This window comes from Xyrauchen texanus, chromosome 24 (assembly GCF_025860055.1).
Source record: "Xyrauchen texanus isolate HMW12.3.18 chromosome 24, RBS_HiC_50CHRs, whole genome shotgun sequence".
Lineage (NCBI taxonomy): Eukaryota > Metazoa > Chordata > Actinopteri > Cypriniformes > Catostomidae > Xyrauchen > Xyrauchen texanus.
In genome coordinates, this window is record NC_068299.1 from 37147240 (window position 1) to 37163864 (window position 16625).

Genomic DNA, 16625 nt, shown 5'->3' on the forward strand with positions numbered 1-16625 from the left:
GAAAACTCCATAGATTACTGTCCTCAGACCTAATATAGGTGTGTTTCATTTCAGCTTCCCTTTGGTGAGGGGCTTTTTCATTTCTACCCCCGGGACATCCCTAAAACAAGGCGGAAACGCAGCCTTCACCAACACCATCGCCTGGCAAAAGATCATCGGGTAAGACCAGAAACTCACAACTTGTGTTGTTCCCATAGAAACTAGCCAAGCCACTGGAAAACAATGGCTAATCTGATGTGAAATCCTTTATTTGTACCACGTTAAAAGTGTACATATCAGTGAAGTTGTGTTGTTCATGTTTACTTTATTTACTTTTTACCCTGCCCCCTACACAATGCAATCTGAAGACATTTAGCATATTTCATACAACATTTGCATTACATAGCCAACTATATTTTACAAGCTTGTCCAATTTCAATCAAATTGTGCAGTAGCTCAAATGATAGAGCATTGCGATTGGGATGCAATGAAGAGCATGTGAGTCGACACGTGAGCCGAAAGTGTCATAGATGTCATTAAGTGTCATAGCTTTTTATGACACTATTGTTTAGGTTTAAGGTGTAGGGTTGGGAGGTTTTGTTGATTAAAAGCTCCAGAGCATTAACCTTAAACACCTCGTCTGTTTGGGATAAAATGTAACTTGCTTTTAGCACCAGACCGTTGACTTTTTATCTTGAAACTGTCGTGATGCCTGGAACCACATAATATAATTTAGCAAAATTTTTTCCATATTCACATGATTTTAATGAGATCAGGTTGATTTATATGAAACATTTAAAAATGAAAATATTTGCGGTGCCAGGCTAATGAAAACCAGCATGGTCTACTTTGCAGATTATTCTGGCAAAGAGCCACCCATTTAGACAGCCTGAGATTTTTACAGTGCTTAAAGTGCTTTCCAGTTTTGTTAACAATATGCATCAGATGCTTTTACTATGAATGTGTCGTCTTAGGTTGAGACTGCTTGATCATAAAAAAATATCCTGCTGTAGTTATGAACCTTTTGGATAGAAAATCTGTAAGAATTAAGCCTCTAATTCACCTTCATAGTCTTTTAAGACATGAGATAATATTTTCAGTTTCTGCACTTTTATAAATAAACAGCTATTAATGTTTCAAATGTGGTTTTCAATCGGGTTTGAAGAGTTGAATTATTTATTATTCTGTTCATCAGGGCTGATCCTCTCAAAACATTGCTCTGCCTAGAGCTTGTATGCAAGTTTCAAACCACGTTAAACTTGACTCGGTGTCCTAATAACACTGTCAATGACACAACACAATGAAAGTCACATGATCCAAAAGTGTCCAACTGATGCACGAGTATATAGACATCAGACGTGTTTTTAAAAAAGACCTTCTAATATGTCTATCTCGAACAGTTTGACACTCAATTGCAAAATGGATTGCTGTGGACAATATATTGCCTACATCTTGCCTTGTCAAAATTTTGTATAAATAGACTTTTTAATTGATTGACAATATGTATAAATAATACATTTGAATTAATTTGTGTTTTATCTATTGTATGCATCATATCATACATTTTGTATTATTTAACTTTTTTTTCTGACATTTTCCACTCTGACCCTCATTCATTTAATGGGCTGTCTTTAGCGCATTTAGCACATGTAAACTGATAAACAGTGCTTTGCTGCACTTGTGAGCTGTGGGGTTTACAGTTGAGTCAATTATCATTTTTTTAACAGTTATATCCTTCAATTACTGCCTGCATTACATTACGACAGATTCATAAAACTATCCACACTGAATTTTGCTATTTTTTTCTCAAAATGTCAAGGAAAATGTAATACCTCATGATATGACACATTTAAAGACTTTTAGCGATACTGAATCCATACATCATCATGACATCATGACACACAAATCTCATTAACAAACTGTGATGTGTGTTATCTACGAATATGATGGATTTACCTCAACATCTTGGTACAACTGTGTTGACTTTAGTTGCTTATTCATAATGAAGCCAAAAGTTGTCAGAATGACCATGGAATTTCACAATCAATGCGAAAGGAGAAAGGTGGTTTCTCTGTTGCCTAAATCATTTCAGCTCAAGTGTGTTAATAGAGCGCTGTGTATTGATCTGTTTTTTATTTTTGTGCTCGTCTCATTCACACTCTCCTCTCAGATTGTTTACACTGAAGCCTTGTTAATATTTGCTTTGCTCTTCATTGGAAGCTCCTCTGCCATGGTGTCTTTTGTAGATGTTGCGTAACACCATCCTCAGTTACGGTGACTGAACCTTGCATTAAAGTCAACATGACACTGTAAACCCATTTTACTATTCTGATGCATTTCTTAGTGACAAAGGGGTTAAAAAGGCAAAATTTTATTTAAGATAATACAAAGACAATTTTCAAAGAATCAAGGATAATAAGACCAGAAACATGCATTTAAAAAGTAAATAGGATTCATGTTTCATTTTACAGAAAAGCAAATCTAGCACTAACCCTTAAATACATGAGTGTTTCACCAAACATTATTACATATCTCAGGGTTGTTAACAACCTGTCATATAAATGGATCATAAATGGATCTACAAAATGCCTATATAGTCTGATTTGAATTTTGTTTTATATCTAAGTGATGATTCAACAATTATTTTTCAATTCAATTCAATTACTTCCATGCAAAAATGTTATGATATGCAACAGTCTGTCAAACATGCATAGAGCTATAGTGAACACATAAGCTACACAAGTATTTTCTCAGGCACTTTTTGTTTGGTGTTCGCTGTCCTTTTCTGCATATCGCGTCACCGTTTTGTGGTCCGTTCTGCATAACGCGGTGGCTCATTTTAGCTTATTGCAGCCTATTCAGCCCGTTTCACAGCCGACACACTGGCCCGCTCGGTTCTCCCGATGGCCAGTCCACTCCTGATTGGCCCCAAAGTGCGTCAGCCCACCGAGAAAATGCCCGGTATGCCAGATTACCAGTCCAGCCCTGCTGGAAACGTAAATACATTACAAATCTCAGATCACAAATGACTCTGTACACTTTTGGAAATTAAGCAATTAGATTTAAAAAACAAATATTAAATTGTATTTTTTTCCCCACTATTTACAAGACAAAAGTTGAGGTATGCTAAGGAGTTGGGGACACAGAAAAAAATAAAATAAAAAATGGATGAGGTAAAGTGGGTGGAATGAGGTCCCAGGTCACCATAGAGCTGAGGGAAGCATTTAATTTAAATTTGATATGGCGATATAAATTACACTTGTATTGTTATTGCTCTTTGATTAATCACTTTTGCTTTGATTATTCTAATTTATAATTAGATGGGGCTAAAACTAGTCAATGAGGTATATATTTCAAATGTAGAGTTCTAAATCAAAGGTTGTGATTCATATATAAGAAGATCTGGATCTGTAGAAAAAGGGGAAACAAATCAGGGTGATGCTAATATTAAGTGTTCAGTGCCATTTTGAGAAGCAACAACATCTGAGTCACTTTTGTGTCAGATGCGTGGAGATAAGACAAACTGTTCTCAGTACAGTTCCAAAGGAAACACCTCAACCTCCTCCACACACAACTCAGAAGCATGAGAAAAGAACATGTTGGGTTAACTGAGATCAGTATGAACATATGTCTGAATGTCTCACCACCATTCTGTTCCCCCAAAACCACTGACTGTCGCTAGACTTCATCAGAAGGTTTTGATTATGCTTCAGAGCCTTTTTCAATTATGTGTAAAATTTAAACGATACATTGAAATGTAATATAGGCTATTCTTCAAAACTGATGTACTGTAGTGTAGAAATATTTCATTGCCTTCTGAAAATTATGTGAATCAAGGTCTGCGATAGACAGTAACGCCTCATAAACCCGTGAAGCCAATTTAATTAAAAGACTTCAGTTCTTGTACCTGTCACTTTCCCTCTTTTCAGCTCAAATTCCTACAATTCAATTATCATGCCCTTGAATCTAGTGCCATGTAGAGTTGGGAGTTAATTTAATGATAGTAACAGTTTCGTCAACTTCAGGCACTTCACAGCACTGTGGATTTCTAGACAGTGAGTTTTGTCAAAGGGATTGTTCACCCCCTTCTCACCCTCATGCCATCCCAGATGTGTTTGACTTCTGACTTCTGCAGAACACAATTTAAGCTTTTTAGAAAAAGATCTCAGCTCTGTAGGCCCATTTATGTGAATAGTACAACAAAAGCACACAAAGTCTGCTTAAAAGTAATTAAAATGACAGCAGTGGTTAAATCTATGACTTCTGAAGTGATGTGATAGGTGTGGGTGACAAACAGATCAAAATGTATGTCCTTTTTTCCCTATAAATCTCCACTTTCATGTTTTTCTTCTTTTGTTTTTGGCCATTCAAATTCTTCATGCATTTCGCCACCTACTGGGCAGGGAGGAGATTGATAGTAAAAAAATGACTTAAATATTGATCTTTTTCTCGCCCACACCTATCATATCTCTTCTCAAGATATTCATTTAACCACTGGAATCTTATGTATTACTTTTATGCTGTCTTAATGTCCTTTTTGGAACTTCAAAGGTCTGATCACCATTCGCTTGCATTGTATGGACCTACTGAGCTGAAATATTCTTTAAAAATCATTAGAGTTGTGCTGAGGAAAGAAAGTCATACACATCTGGGATGGCATGAGAGTGAGTAAATGATGAGAGAATTTTCATTTTTGGGTGAATTATCCCTTTAAGCCCCTGATGTATTGTCCCAAGTCCCTGATCTTTTTTGAAGATTCAAACTATGTCATTTTTGTTGTTTTTTTCTTCTGAAAATCATAGATATTCTCGCTACAGCGTCATTTTCACATTTCAAATTCTGTTTTGTGTTTACTACAAATCTGTGGTGAAAATTATGCTGATGGGAATGACATTACAAAGGCTAACTCCTTTGTCGTGCTAAGTCTAATTTCATATCTAACAATTGCTATCTCCTAAATAAATACAATTAAATAATATTTTCACACTTTTTGCATAATCGGGCATAATTGCCACTTGATTGGATATGACGGCCACTAAAAATATTCTACTCAAAGATTACCTGTTTCATATTTCATCTCATGCATGCTCCTCTCTGACAGTCATTTGGTGTGGTGGAAATGATGATGAAAATTAACAGTGGAATTTATTTAAAAAATGTATAGAAATAATTTTCACAAAATACATCTAAATAGATTGTTTATTGCATTCTCTATAATTTACATATCTTATTTGTTATTTGTAAGATTATTATTTGTATAATTGTTTATATATATTATATATTATAATATTGAAAGTCTGGGTTTGCAACAAGACTAAACAGTAAAATCTGTACATGAAAGGTCAAAAATAAGTACCAAAAATAAATAGGCTTACAATGTTACCTTATAACCATTTTTTTTTTTTAAATAAAAACATCCATATATTGTATCATGATATAGTTGTATTACACAACAATGCGTTATGCATATTTGTGGTTAATACAGTGAATTAAATACTTTTTAAATCAAGATACTCATACATATTATATACTAATTTAATAATTTTCTCTTTTTCTTTGGAACATTATGGATGAAAAGTAAAGGATAAAATTATTCATTACAAAAAAAAAAAAGTGTCACATAATGTTATTTGAGCTAAAAAAGACTAAAAAATTCTGATTGGATAAGCAAATGAGAGGTAGACACAAAAAAGACATCCTTACCCTAAACCAACACATAAACCTAAACGATTATATAATAAATATCTGAAGCAACCACGTCATTATGTGTCACTTCTATGACAGTCTTGTCCCATGTGTCAGCTTTCGTGCTTGGCTGGGCTTGAGCCTTGGTCTCGAATTCCAATGTCCTTCACTCTATCAAGTAAGCTACTGTGGCATTTCTCAAACGATGCTTTTAATGACCAGCTGACACAATTCTACAGTCACACGATAGGATGTATTTCATTATACAGCTTGAAGTATAGGTCTCTGTGGAATAATAATGGGTGTTTCTCAATCTGTGGGTGTTTTTCAACTATCAAATGAAAGTAGTTGATCTCTGTGCAGTAATCAGTGGATGATTTCAAACCAGGATGGGCATTTCTGAACTATCCATTGAAAGTAGCATATCATGTAAAGCATTTGAAAAATGCCCATCCTGGTTTGAAAATGCCCACTGATTGGAAAACGCCTATTTTTGTTCTGCAGACACACAAGTCTTGACTTCTTGGAATCGTCATACATATAGTGTATATTATTATCGACATTGTAGTCTACATTTATACTTGGAATCATCTACTGTATTACTGTTATCTAGTGTCTTAACATGGTCCTTAGGAGGTATTAAAGAACGTTTTCATGCTGAATTAATTAATTTATCTGAATGAATCTGAATGAGAATCTCATCTGTTGGTTAGTCACAGTGTATCAATGGGGTCACAGTGCTCTGACCTCTCGTAGGTCTCTAACAATGTGAAAAGACAGCAAGGACTCATTTACCTCAGAGAAAGTTGTGTGGTAGACTGCTCACTGTTAGAGTTTTTGTTTTGCTAATGAAATTTGGATGGATGAAGGGGTCCAAAGTGATCAATGCTCATACATAGCTTGAAAATGTTTTCCAACTTCCCCAAATAAATAATCTCCCTTTTGGATCCATTAAGTATCTACATTTTAAAACTCACTCCAATCTTACACTATATTGTGTTCTTAGACCTTATAGACTACTATTTGTTTATTTAAGCAGTAAGGTAAAAGAGGCTGTGCTATGTTGTGGATCTAGTCATGGAAAAAGGATTTTGTTTGTAGCTCATCCTTAAGTGCCTTTTGGATTTGTACAATGTCCCTCTTTCTAGCTCTATAGCACTCAAAGTACAACTGCACAAGTAAAAGATAAAAAGATCATCAGCTATCTTTGATCTGAGTTTTAAAATCAATACTCTTTAATCTGTTTGACTTTACACTTGGTGATACAACCAAGATCAAAATGTAAATTAACAAGCAAAATGTTGTTGTAAATCAAATACTCATTTGATGTAAATGTTTGTTATGTGGAGGGCCAGTTTGATTTGCCATCAAAGCGCCCTTTAATTCAGAGTATGGACTTTGATCTCTTCTGTTGTTGTGTTAAGAGCAAGCGCACATGTAAATGTGAGAGTGTAATTGGGGTTTTCTTTGTCTGTGAGGCATGGCTGGACGTCATCTTTTAGTAGTGCTGGGCTTCCACTGTGTTTTTGGTGAAGGGTCACGCTGTGTAGCTTTATTAGTTTGCTAATTTAAGGGGCAATGATCCAACCATGTGTAATGCAACACTATTATGAAACTTTACAAGCCAGGATTATTGTGCTTATCAGTGCTATTTCTCCTTACTGAAAAGACCGATCACATCATCATGTATTTTGGATGTTGGCGTCCACAGCAAGCTTCTTAAGTCTTCTTCCAGCTGCTTCAGGTTGGGCAAAATCCTGAATTGTCTCCCTTTCAGTTCATAATTTAGAATATTAATGGAATTATTAGAATGGAATTGGCTACACTGCACATGATGTTGAGTTGGAAAAGAATACAATCACACAACAGGAATCAATCTAAATTATAACTAATTGATATATGGTTTATTTATTTAAATTTTGCTATATGTCATTTTTAACTATATGTCCACCGCATTGTCCTCTGTTAACTTTATATTTGTTGGCTTTGGGGTATACTGGAGCATTATGAGAAATGATTTGTTCATCCATCATCGTCCATAAAATGAAAGTTAATTTATTAAATATACTGAATATATATAAATTTAATTGCATGTTTTTAAAGATGAAATTTCGAACATTTATTATTAATATTGTATTTTTTTCTGGAAATATATTGCATGTATGATGACTGCTGGTCTTTTCGGAAGGAGTGTTTTTAGTTTAGCTGTTTTTACCTTTATGAAAAGATTTCCAAAATGATAGTGTGCAATACTTGTATAAGTATAGGGCTTTTACTTGAAAATTGTTTACGCTTAATTTCTTGGCTCATTCTGAGTTGAATGCACATCATGGTTTAAATTTCTGTCCTTTTAGAATTTTCTTCTAGATTTCCCGCCATTTAAAATTTTCCCAGAAAACATACTTTTTAATTTCTCCTACGCCGGCTCCTCTTTATCCCTCTCCCAGCTGATTGGACTGATTCAGCGCTGGGCGTCCATCATTACTGCCCATCTACTCCCTCCTCCTCGTTACAATGATCTATGAAAAGACTTCAAAATGATAGTGTACAGTACTTGTCAGCAGTATTATGTTGGTTAAAGGGAAAGTTCACCCAAAAATTACAATTCTGTCACCATTTACTCATCTAATCTAATTAAGTAGCTGTATGACATCTTTATTTAGTGGAACACAAAATCTTAAAAAAACACATAATTCACTGTCATTGTATGGAAAAAATCTGCATTCCTTTTGTGTTCCACAATAGAAAGAAAATCATATGGGTTTGTAACAACACAAGGAAGTGTAAAGGATTGTGGTAGTGGGGGCGTGGTTTAGGGTCATCACCTGTCAATGATTGTCTCTAACAGTTGTTTGTCACTGTAGTGAGAGTGGAGACAGAGTTAAAAGCGAGCCAGACACCATTGGGAAGAGAGGGAGCCTTGCACACGCACCCGCTGAAGCTGCGTGATTGTTAAGCTGAAAAGCTATTTTTTCGTTTGTGTGAAAAAAAAACTTTCCGTTTGCGTGGAAGTTTCTGTCCTCCGCTTCCTCCTTGTCAACAGGTATAGAACCCTGTTACAAGGATTTTTTTTTTCAATTTTAATTTTGAATTAACTATCCATTTAAGCAAAGAATAGCAAGTCTGTAAGGTTGACCAATCGAAGTCCAATGCAAGTTGCCTTTGCTTTGTTTTTCAGGTGAAGAATGTGTTTCCTCAGGAAGGTTTTGGCCGTCAGAAGAGAGGCTACAGAGATATCAGTAACTTTGATGTCAATATGAGTGACCCACTTTTCACCAAGCAGTGGTATCTTGTAAGTAATTAATGGTCATAATGTCTTCATTTGATTTGACCTTCAATATTGGGATTGTTTGTATTGGATTAATCTGGTTTACTGATGGCACTTCATTTAAATGATTTTCCTCATTAGCAGCCATCAACACTACATGCGAGCCAGCGTCAAAACACATTGATTTCTTTATTTCTCCAGGGCATATCAGGACAGGCATTGCTGTCTGTTTTGCAATGGAGAATGTTCCTTAATTTAGTTTTTCAGTTTTAAGTATGCCACAGCAGGGTTTTAGTGAAGTGTAATATGTGTGATATTTATTTTCTCTACCCTGCTACCTTCCTCGTAAGATCTAATTTTCAAGCATCCATGTGCGTTGGATGCTCAGCTCATGTGGCATGTCTGTATGCTTGATTAGATAAATACAGGGCAAGCAGACGGAACACCAGGGCTGGACCTCAATGTGGCAGAAGCCTGGCAGATGGGCTACACTGGCAAGGGTGTGACTATTGCCATCATGGATGACGGTATGTGATTTCTAACCATTGTTTGGCTTGTATAGATCAGTCATTTGCATCTGTTAGTTTTCATTTTTGTTTACATTTAAGTTTTCTTTGTCTTCTTCTTCCACCATTGAAGTCTATTGCAGCCCATCGAACCGTTTGGAGGAAAGTTATGAAATATGGCAAACTGAGAAAGGACAGTCTGAACTTATACCATAGCAAATTTGGAGTCCCTATCTCTAACCCTTTAGTGCCATCAACAGCTCAAAGTTGCACTTATGTTCATGCTAATTAATAAAATGGTGATATATCTTTATTAATTTGAATAATTTCCAACTTTTTTATGATACAAACCTCCATTGGTCATATAGTAACCGTATGGTAGTTGGCGGAGTTCAAACAGGAGTTCAAAAATGACTTTTTGATTGATAATTAATGCTTCTAAACCCAGTGATGTGATTCAGAGGTACATCTGTAAAAGAAAAATAATCACTGACCAGCCCCTGTCAATGCTGGAAATACCCCACTTCCTCATATAAAACAATTACCATGCAATTGTAATTTTCCAAAAAACATACTTTTTCGAGCTTCTCCTAGGCCGAATGTCCGATTTGCAAAAAATTTGGCATGTATTGTTTAGGGACATTTGTGACAAAAATATCTTAAAAGCTTTTTGATAGACCAAACCACTCTCATATAATGCTTCGACATATATTGAAACTAAACATGATGTATATCATCACAACATTGACATAAGGGTACCTGAAAATTTTCAGCACAGCACCACCTTCTGGTCAAGGAATATGAAAAATATGATTTGTTATTGGCACGTAACCATAAATACATGGCTTACCATGCTAAACCAGCCAAGAATAGAATTGAAATACATACTTATTTATCGATTATTTGGGTATGTGCACTGTGCACAGTAGTGAAAAACTTTTTTTTTTTTTAGAGGAGAACATTGGGCAAGATTAGGTGTTTTTGGACAAGATAGATGTTTTTGTTTCAATAAAATGTATTTTTATAGATTTGAATGGATAATCGAAGAAGTAATTTTCAGTATATTAAAATCAGTTGCAGCCCTGCACTGTAAAAAGTAGTAGCTTTGAGTAAACCCAGTAGATGTTACCACATGAAGCACATTTTTTTAGGTTAAAAAGATTTATGGGTTAAATTCACACTAATTCTGACATCATATTGCAGGTATTGATTATCTACATCCAGATCTCGCCTTGAATTATGTAAGTCCCTGCTTTTGTTCTTATTTCAAGTGCTGATGTTTGAATTTTACTACGGTTTGAAATAAAATAGATGACATTGTTGTATGGATGGGCGATGTGAGTATATACAGCTCCGGAAAAAATTAAGAGACCACTGACAATATTTTTTATTGGAATTTGGGAGAAATGTTGTCAGTACTTTATAGAATAAAACAAAAATGTGAATTTTACTCAAAGACCTACTTATAAATAGTAAATCCAGAGAAACGGATAATTTTGCAGTGGTCTCTTAATTTTTTCCAGAGCTAAATATCTATAAAATGTGTCCACCAGTAGACATTTTGCTATACCAGGGTATATACTGTATGCATTGGCACAGCTTTCAGTGAGCAGGACTGCATTACATTATTTGCACGTGAGCGCAATAAAGAAACATGGAATAATGTGAAAATACAGAGTGTCCCAAACACACCAAGATGAGGAAAAAACTTTATTAAAAGGTGTTGTTAGGAACAATGCGAAGCAGAGTTTAGTTGTTTACCGTTGCTGAGCAATGTCACAACTACTACAGAATCCTACTGATGTGTGTTCACATGTGCACATATATTTTACAACAGTTTGAATAATCAATCAGAATAATCAGTCTAATAATATACATTTTACTCTTTTGTTGTGCATCTTTTGTTTTTAACTCAATTGTTGTATGTTGACATGAATGTGTTATGAATAATCTTACAAATGTATTAGTTTTCATCCATCAAGTTCCAAAAATATAGAGAAAATAGTATGATCAAGTACATTGTAGTTTGTAAAGTATTTAATTCACTGGATTATCCAAAAATATGCATGACTGCATTGTTATTAATATATTAACATTATGACTGTCAATCATATATTGTTTTAATATAACTAATTATATACATGCTGATTAATTACTCAAATGAATCAAAATTAATAAACAAATACTTTAATATTTACTGAGTAAGGCCCCCAAATACAGATAATTTAATATAAATAATTACATTGATTTGTGGTGTTTGTTGTGGCGCGCTGACTGCCCCCTGCTGTGGCTTGTAAAAAACAGTTACTTCAAGCTGGAATTTTTCAGATGGTATGAAAATAATTATTTAATTTATGTATGAGGCATGATTAATTGCATTGAAACTTTGTTTTTATTATATGAATTAATATGAATCAAAAACATTTTAACTAATATGTTTAATCAGTTTTTTTCTCACCAAAATATCTATATCATAATAATTTTTGAGAGAGATGGTGATTTAACTCTAGTGCAGAAAATCTTTTTCAACTGTTACATTTTCAAGCACCTTTATTCAGAAAACAGTTACTTTATAAAATGTTGTTAGAATATTTTTCTCATAATGAACACAAATAGTTCAGATGTGAAAGAAAATGATTGTCAATCAAGCAATACAGATTTTCTAAACAGCACACAAGTGCACGCTACACTCTCTTCCTTTTAGATCAGGAGTAGTGCGTGAGCAGTGTCGCCAGCGTTCACAACAAATTGGGCTAATTTGAAAACACATTCACAGGTTAAAATAATAGAATCAGGGAATGTGTTTTTGGGACACTTTAAAAATTGACCACAGTCACCAAAATGTCTGATGGTAAGCACTAAAATGGCAATGGAATGTCTTATTCATGTACAATGATTTCCGGATGGAATATCTGGCAAGCGCGGTCAACTGCGCACCAGAATCAATACAGCCTGTAATGTTTTTTTCCTCACATAGAACATTCCTGTGCATGATACACTGTTTCCCACAATTGTTGCTGTGTAAATACATTTAAAGGCGGAGTAAAAATGGGTGGTTCTCGATAAGCATTTGGTGAGTCACATCCACATCAGAAACTATTGAGAAGTAGCAGTTATTAACGACAATAATACTATGAATATGTAAAATATGGGAGATAGTACTGCAAAAACTGAAAGAGGGAAACAAACTTGAAGTCCAAACAATGACAGAAAAACCTCATGAAAATAACTATTAATATAATAAATTAGACGTATGGAAGGCTAGTTCAGTGTGACACATATTTGCAACATACAGGCATATTAATGTACTATTTATGTCTCACTTAAACAAAAACATCTCATGCGAAGTGATTGTGTCATTGGAAGTGTTGGTAATAAAACAGATCTAAAATAAAATGATCATATAGGCCTTAATATGGAAATATGTAAGCAATCCTTGTTAAAATCATTAATTGTTGCCACCTGACCTCACTATTTTGTTTAATTTCTCCACGTAGTACCCAGTTATTGTCTCGAAAATAAATATAGCTTATTTGCATTTCTTATTTAATTTGGTTTCAAAATGTATTATTCTTTATCAGTCCAATCAAATAATGGGTTAAGAGGATTAAAATGTTGTTTTAATCCTCCGATCATAATTTAAAATAAAAAAAAAGATGTTAAAATATTGTAGTTGACCACAAACTGCATTCTGTTTGCCTTCAGCCTTCCATAAAAACAAAAATAAAATACAAAAAACATTAGTGTCTAACTCCACATCTAATTTAAAGAAACTATTCAAATTCACTTAGATTAGTTAAAAGTGGAGGTTTAGTGGTTAATTTAAGATAATAATGACATATCACTCCCCATTCTTTCAATTCTGCCTTGCCTTTATAAATATGTATTCTAAAAGTATTCTTGTATTCTGAATACGTTACTGTGATAGTTCACTCATTCTCTCGTGAAGGAGGAAGCAGGAGCCGGATAAACAATCGAAAATGATTTCCCACAGGTGTCAATCCTTATCGCTCTTCCTCTCCCAGCCTTGCTCTCCACAGATGTCGCTCGGCCACGGCCACATCACAACAGTTACTTTTTATTTAATGTATTTGTAATACTTTACTGAATACATTTAAGTAAGAATATTCAGTATTCAGCCCAGAATACTTACAGTCACATACTTGTAGAACGTGATCAGTTTCCACCCTCATTCTGACCCTCTGGCAGAAATGCCCGGTTTTGGTGCAGCTTCTCCTTTAAAGTAAACACAGGTTAAAAGCCCACTGTTATGATTGGCTCTCTGTTCTTGACTGACCTGCTCACTTACATTACCATCTCACTGCTCACCACTACTGGGCGGGGCTACGGAAGTGCAAGCTTTCATCGGAGGGTATGCACAGAAATCGGACTAATATACACTTATATCTGGGGTGTCCATGGGCATACAAACATTTATATATATATACATATTATTTTTTTTTTTTTGCAAAAACACCAAAACATTCAGTTCTGGTGACTTTAAGAGATGCTTTTTTCCCCCCTCTCGAGTAAGTGTAGCATTCATTTAACTAAAGCATTTCTTCCAGTACCCATTCACAACAAACGCACAAAATAGCAAGACACCACAACGAGTAGAGCAGAACACAGGTGTCTCGAAACATGTACATTTTGAAGTTCTTTTTAACTTTTTAACATGGCAACTAAAAATGCTGCACTTCTCTGAGAGTCAAAAGACACACATCTATGACTGTTTTTATGGTAAGCGTGAGTGGACACAAACACATTTGGCTTGAACAGCCCCTTATTTACATGGCACTGAACTAGCTGAAGTCTTTTGTTTCAGTTGATTGTAGGTATAGATTAACTTTATCCAGCGTTGTTTGTTCTCTCTGTCCTTAAATATCATGCTAATGTTTTAATGAGTGAGAAACTGCTCCAAATTATTCCATTAGAGAGCAGTCCGAATGAACTAACTCGATGAATTACAAATCGATTCAGACCGTTTTGCAAGCCTGTTTAGACAGTTCACTGAAAAGAACCGATTTAAAAGAATTATTAATTCACTGGGTTTAAACAGACAACATTTTTGATGAAATATTCTCAGAGAAAATCTTTCTTCAGGTCAGTCGTAGATTGTCTTCCACAGTGTGACATCACAATGTGGAGGAAATAGAGAACGAGTTGTTTTGTCAGCTTGGTTTCAACAAATGCTCTTTTTTCAGTGAGGAGGAAGTTTTGAATTCTGAAACTTTAAGTTTGTTTTTATGGTACAATGACCTTTTATTTGTCAAAAGATCAAGGACAATTTGATTCCTCATGTCATGACTCCTTTAAAGCAAAAATGAGATGAAAAACACAAGCAACTGGGTAATTTTGTGGTGCTTCAATGATACTTTCGGCTCACGTGTTGACTTGCATGCACTTCAGGACTCATACCCCGGTTTGCTTTGCAAGTACAATGCTAAGAATTGATCATACTTCAACAAGCTTGTAAATGTAGTTGATTATGTAATGAAAATGTTAAAATGTATCACCTTACAAGTCATGCGCTATAATAAATGTGTTTAGATGTCATAAGATATCATTGTGTGAGGAACAGGGCAAAAGTATGTTTATGATGAGACCGACTGAGTTCTGTGAGCAGCTGAAACAGTAATTTACCATGTCCTCCCATGCTGCTGTTTTATTTAGCATCAATTCCTCCCAGACTTCAGCTCGGCTTCCCAGTTCCACACAAACTGCAAGAATTAATTTTCTTTCTCAGTTTTTTTATGTTTTTATGCTTATGACAAGATAAAACAGACAAAATGTAAAAACATAATGTGTGTGTATATATATATATATATATATATATATATATATATATATACATTCGATTGCATTACATTTTTTACTGCTGTTGTTTATACACAGAGGTGTAGCAGAACAATACTCTATATACAGGATATAAACGTTTGTTTTTCATGCCAGTGTGTGGGGTTAAAAATAGATTCAGGATAATTTGCCTAATAACGACTAATGTGGGATGAGGAGAGAATTAGCATAATCGTTTGAAGGATTTTTTTGACAGGGGACTGGATTTAATTCATCGCTTGCTGACTACAGTCTCAAGGCAGCAGCCAAATGGAGGCTTGCCAAAGAGCAGACCGCAGCACGCCTCAGATGCTGCTGAATTCTGTTTGCATTATGTGTGTCTTTCACTGTACAAGTGCTTTCCTCCATGGTATTCAGTTACCATGGTGATAAAGTGTCATACACATACAGCATAAGGTCGTTATAATGTTTTTAAACTTTGACCTCTTTGAGGGATGCTCCAGGCTCAATACAAGTTAGAATCAACAGCATTTGTGGTATAATGTTTTCTGTGAAACGTGTTTTGGAATGTAACTTGAAAGTAATGCATTTAGTAATGAGATTACTTTTCACATGAAGTAATCAGTAAAATAATACAATTACAATTTTAGATAAATAATTCATAATTTGCCATGATACATGCAATGAGCCATGTAAAAATCATTACCATCCTTTTCAAATCATAACGACCTTTTTATGTATAGTTACATGATTCTATGAGACCAGGTTAGTTTACCACAGTTAATGACCAGCTGACTTTATATTATATGTTTCCTGGATGATGTTTGAAAGCCCTGATGAAATTTCATGTTTACATCTTGCTCTCCATTAATGAACTCTCTTGGGGAGCAGAGACAAGAATGGGTTTTGCTCTCAGTGGGAGTTGCAGTGAAAGCCACAAGAACTTAAACGACACAAAGAGCGATCTGAATCTCCATGATTGTGATGATGGATTATGGAAGCAGGCACTCAGCAAACGTTTGTGTCATTTGTTCCGGTGCTCTCTGTTTGGCACCCCTTCCCTCATGGAGTATAGGAGCCCTTGGAGCTGCTCACTCCGAGAGTGCTTCTATTATCATGCTCTACTTTCTCTGAACGCAGATGGCTTTCAGTATCTGTCATGTTTTTCTGCTCTTAAGCCAGTTATTTTTACAGTATGCCCCATGTAAATTGTTGAGAGAATGCAGGATTAATTGTTTTGCCTTAGTTTATCACTCTGTTACCATGAATGGTTCACAGGTCTGTTCTGATAGGGTAGTGGACAGAAGAAAAAAACAATGCTTAATGCAAAGTAACTATTATCGTTTATTAGAATAGCAAAATAAACAGGCTTATGAACTTTTTAAAGGCAT

The 16625-nt window shown here is 34.9% G+C and overlaps 1 protein-coding gene across 1 annotated transcript in view; it reads left to right on the plus strand.

The window, feature by feature from the left end:
* LOC127617452 (neuroendocrine convertase 2-like) overlaps window positions 1–16625 on the plus strand; it is a 92874-nt gene that overhangs the window by 1962 nt on the left and 74287 nt on the right. Inside the window, exons 2-5 of the mRNA XM_052089424.1 lie at window positions 55–159; window positions 8843–8956; window positions 9351–9459; window positions 10642–10679. Of these exons, the coding sequence (XP_051945384.1) occupies window positions 55–159; window positions 8843–8956; window positions 9351–9459; window positions 10642–10679 (366 nt within the window). The remainder of the gene's footprint in view (window positions 1–54; window positions 160–8842; window positions 8957–9350; window positions 9460–10641; window positions 10680–16625) is intronic.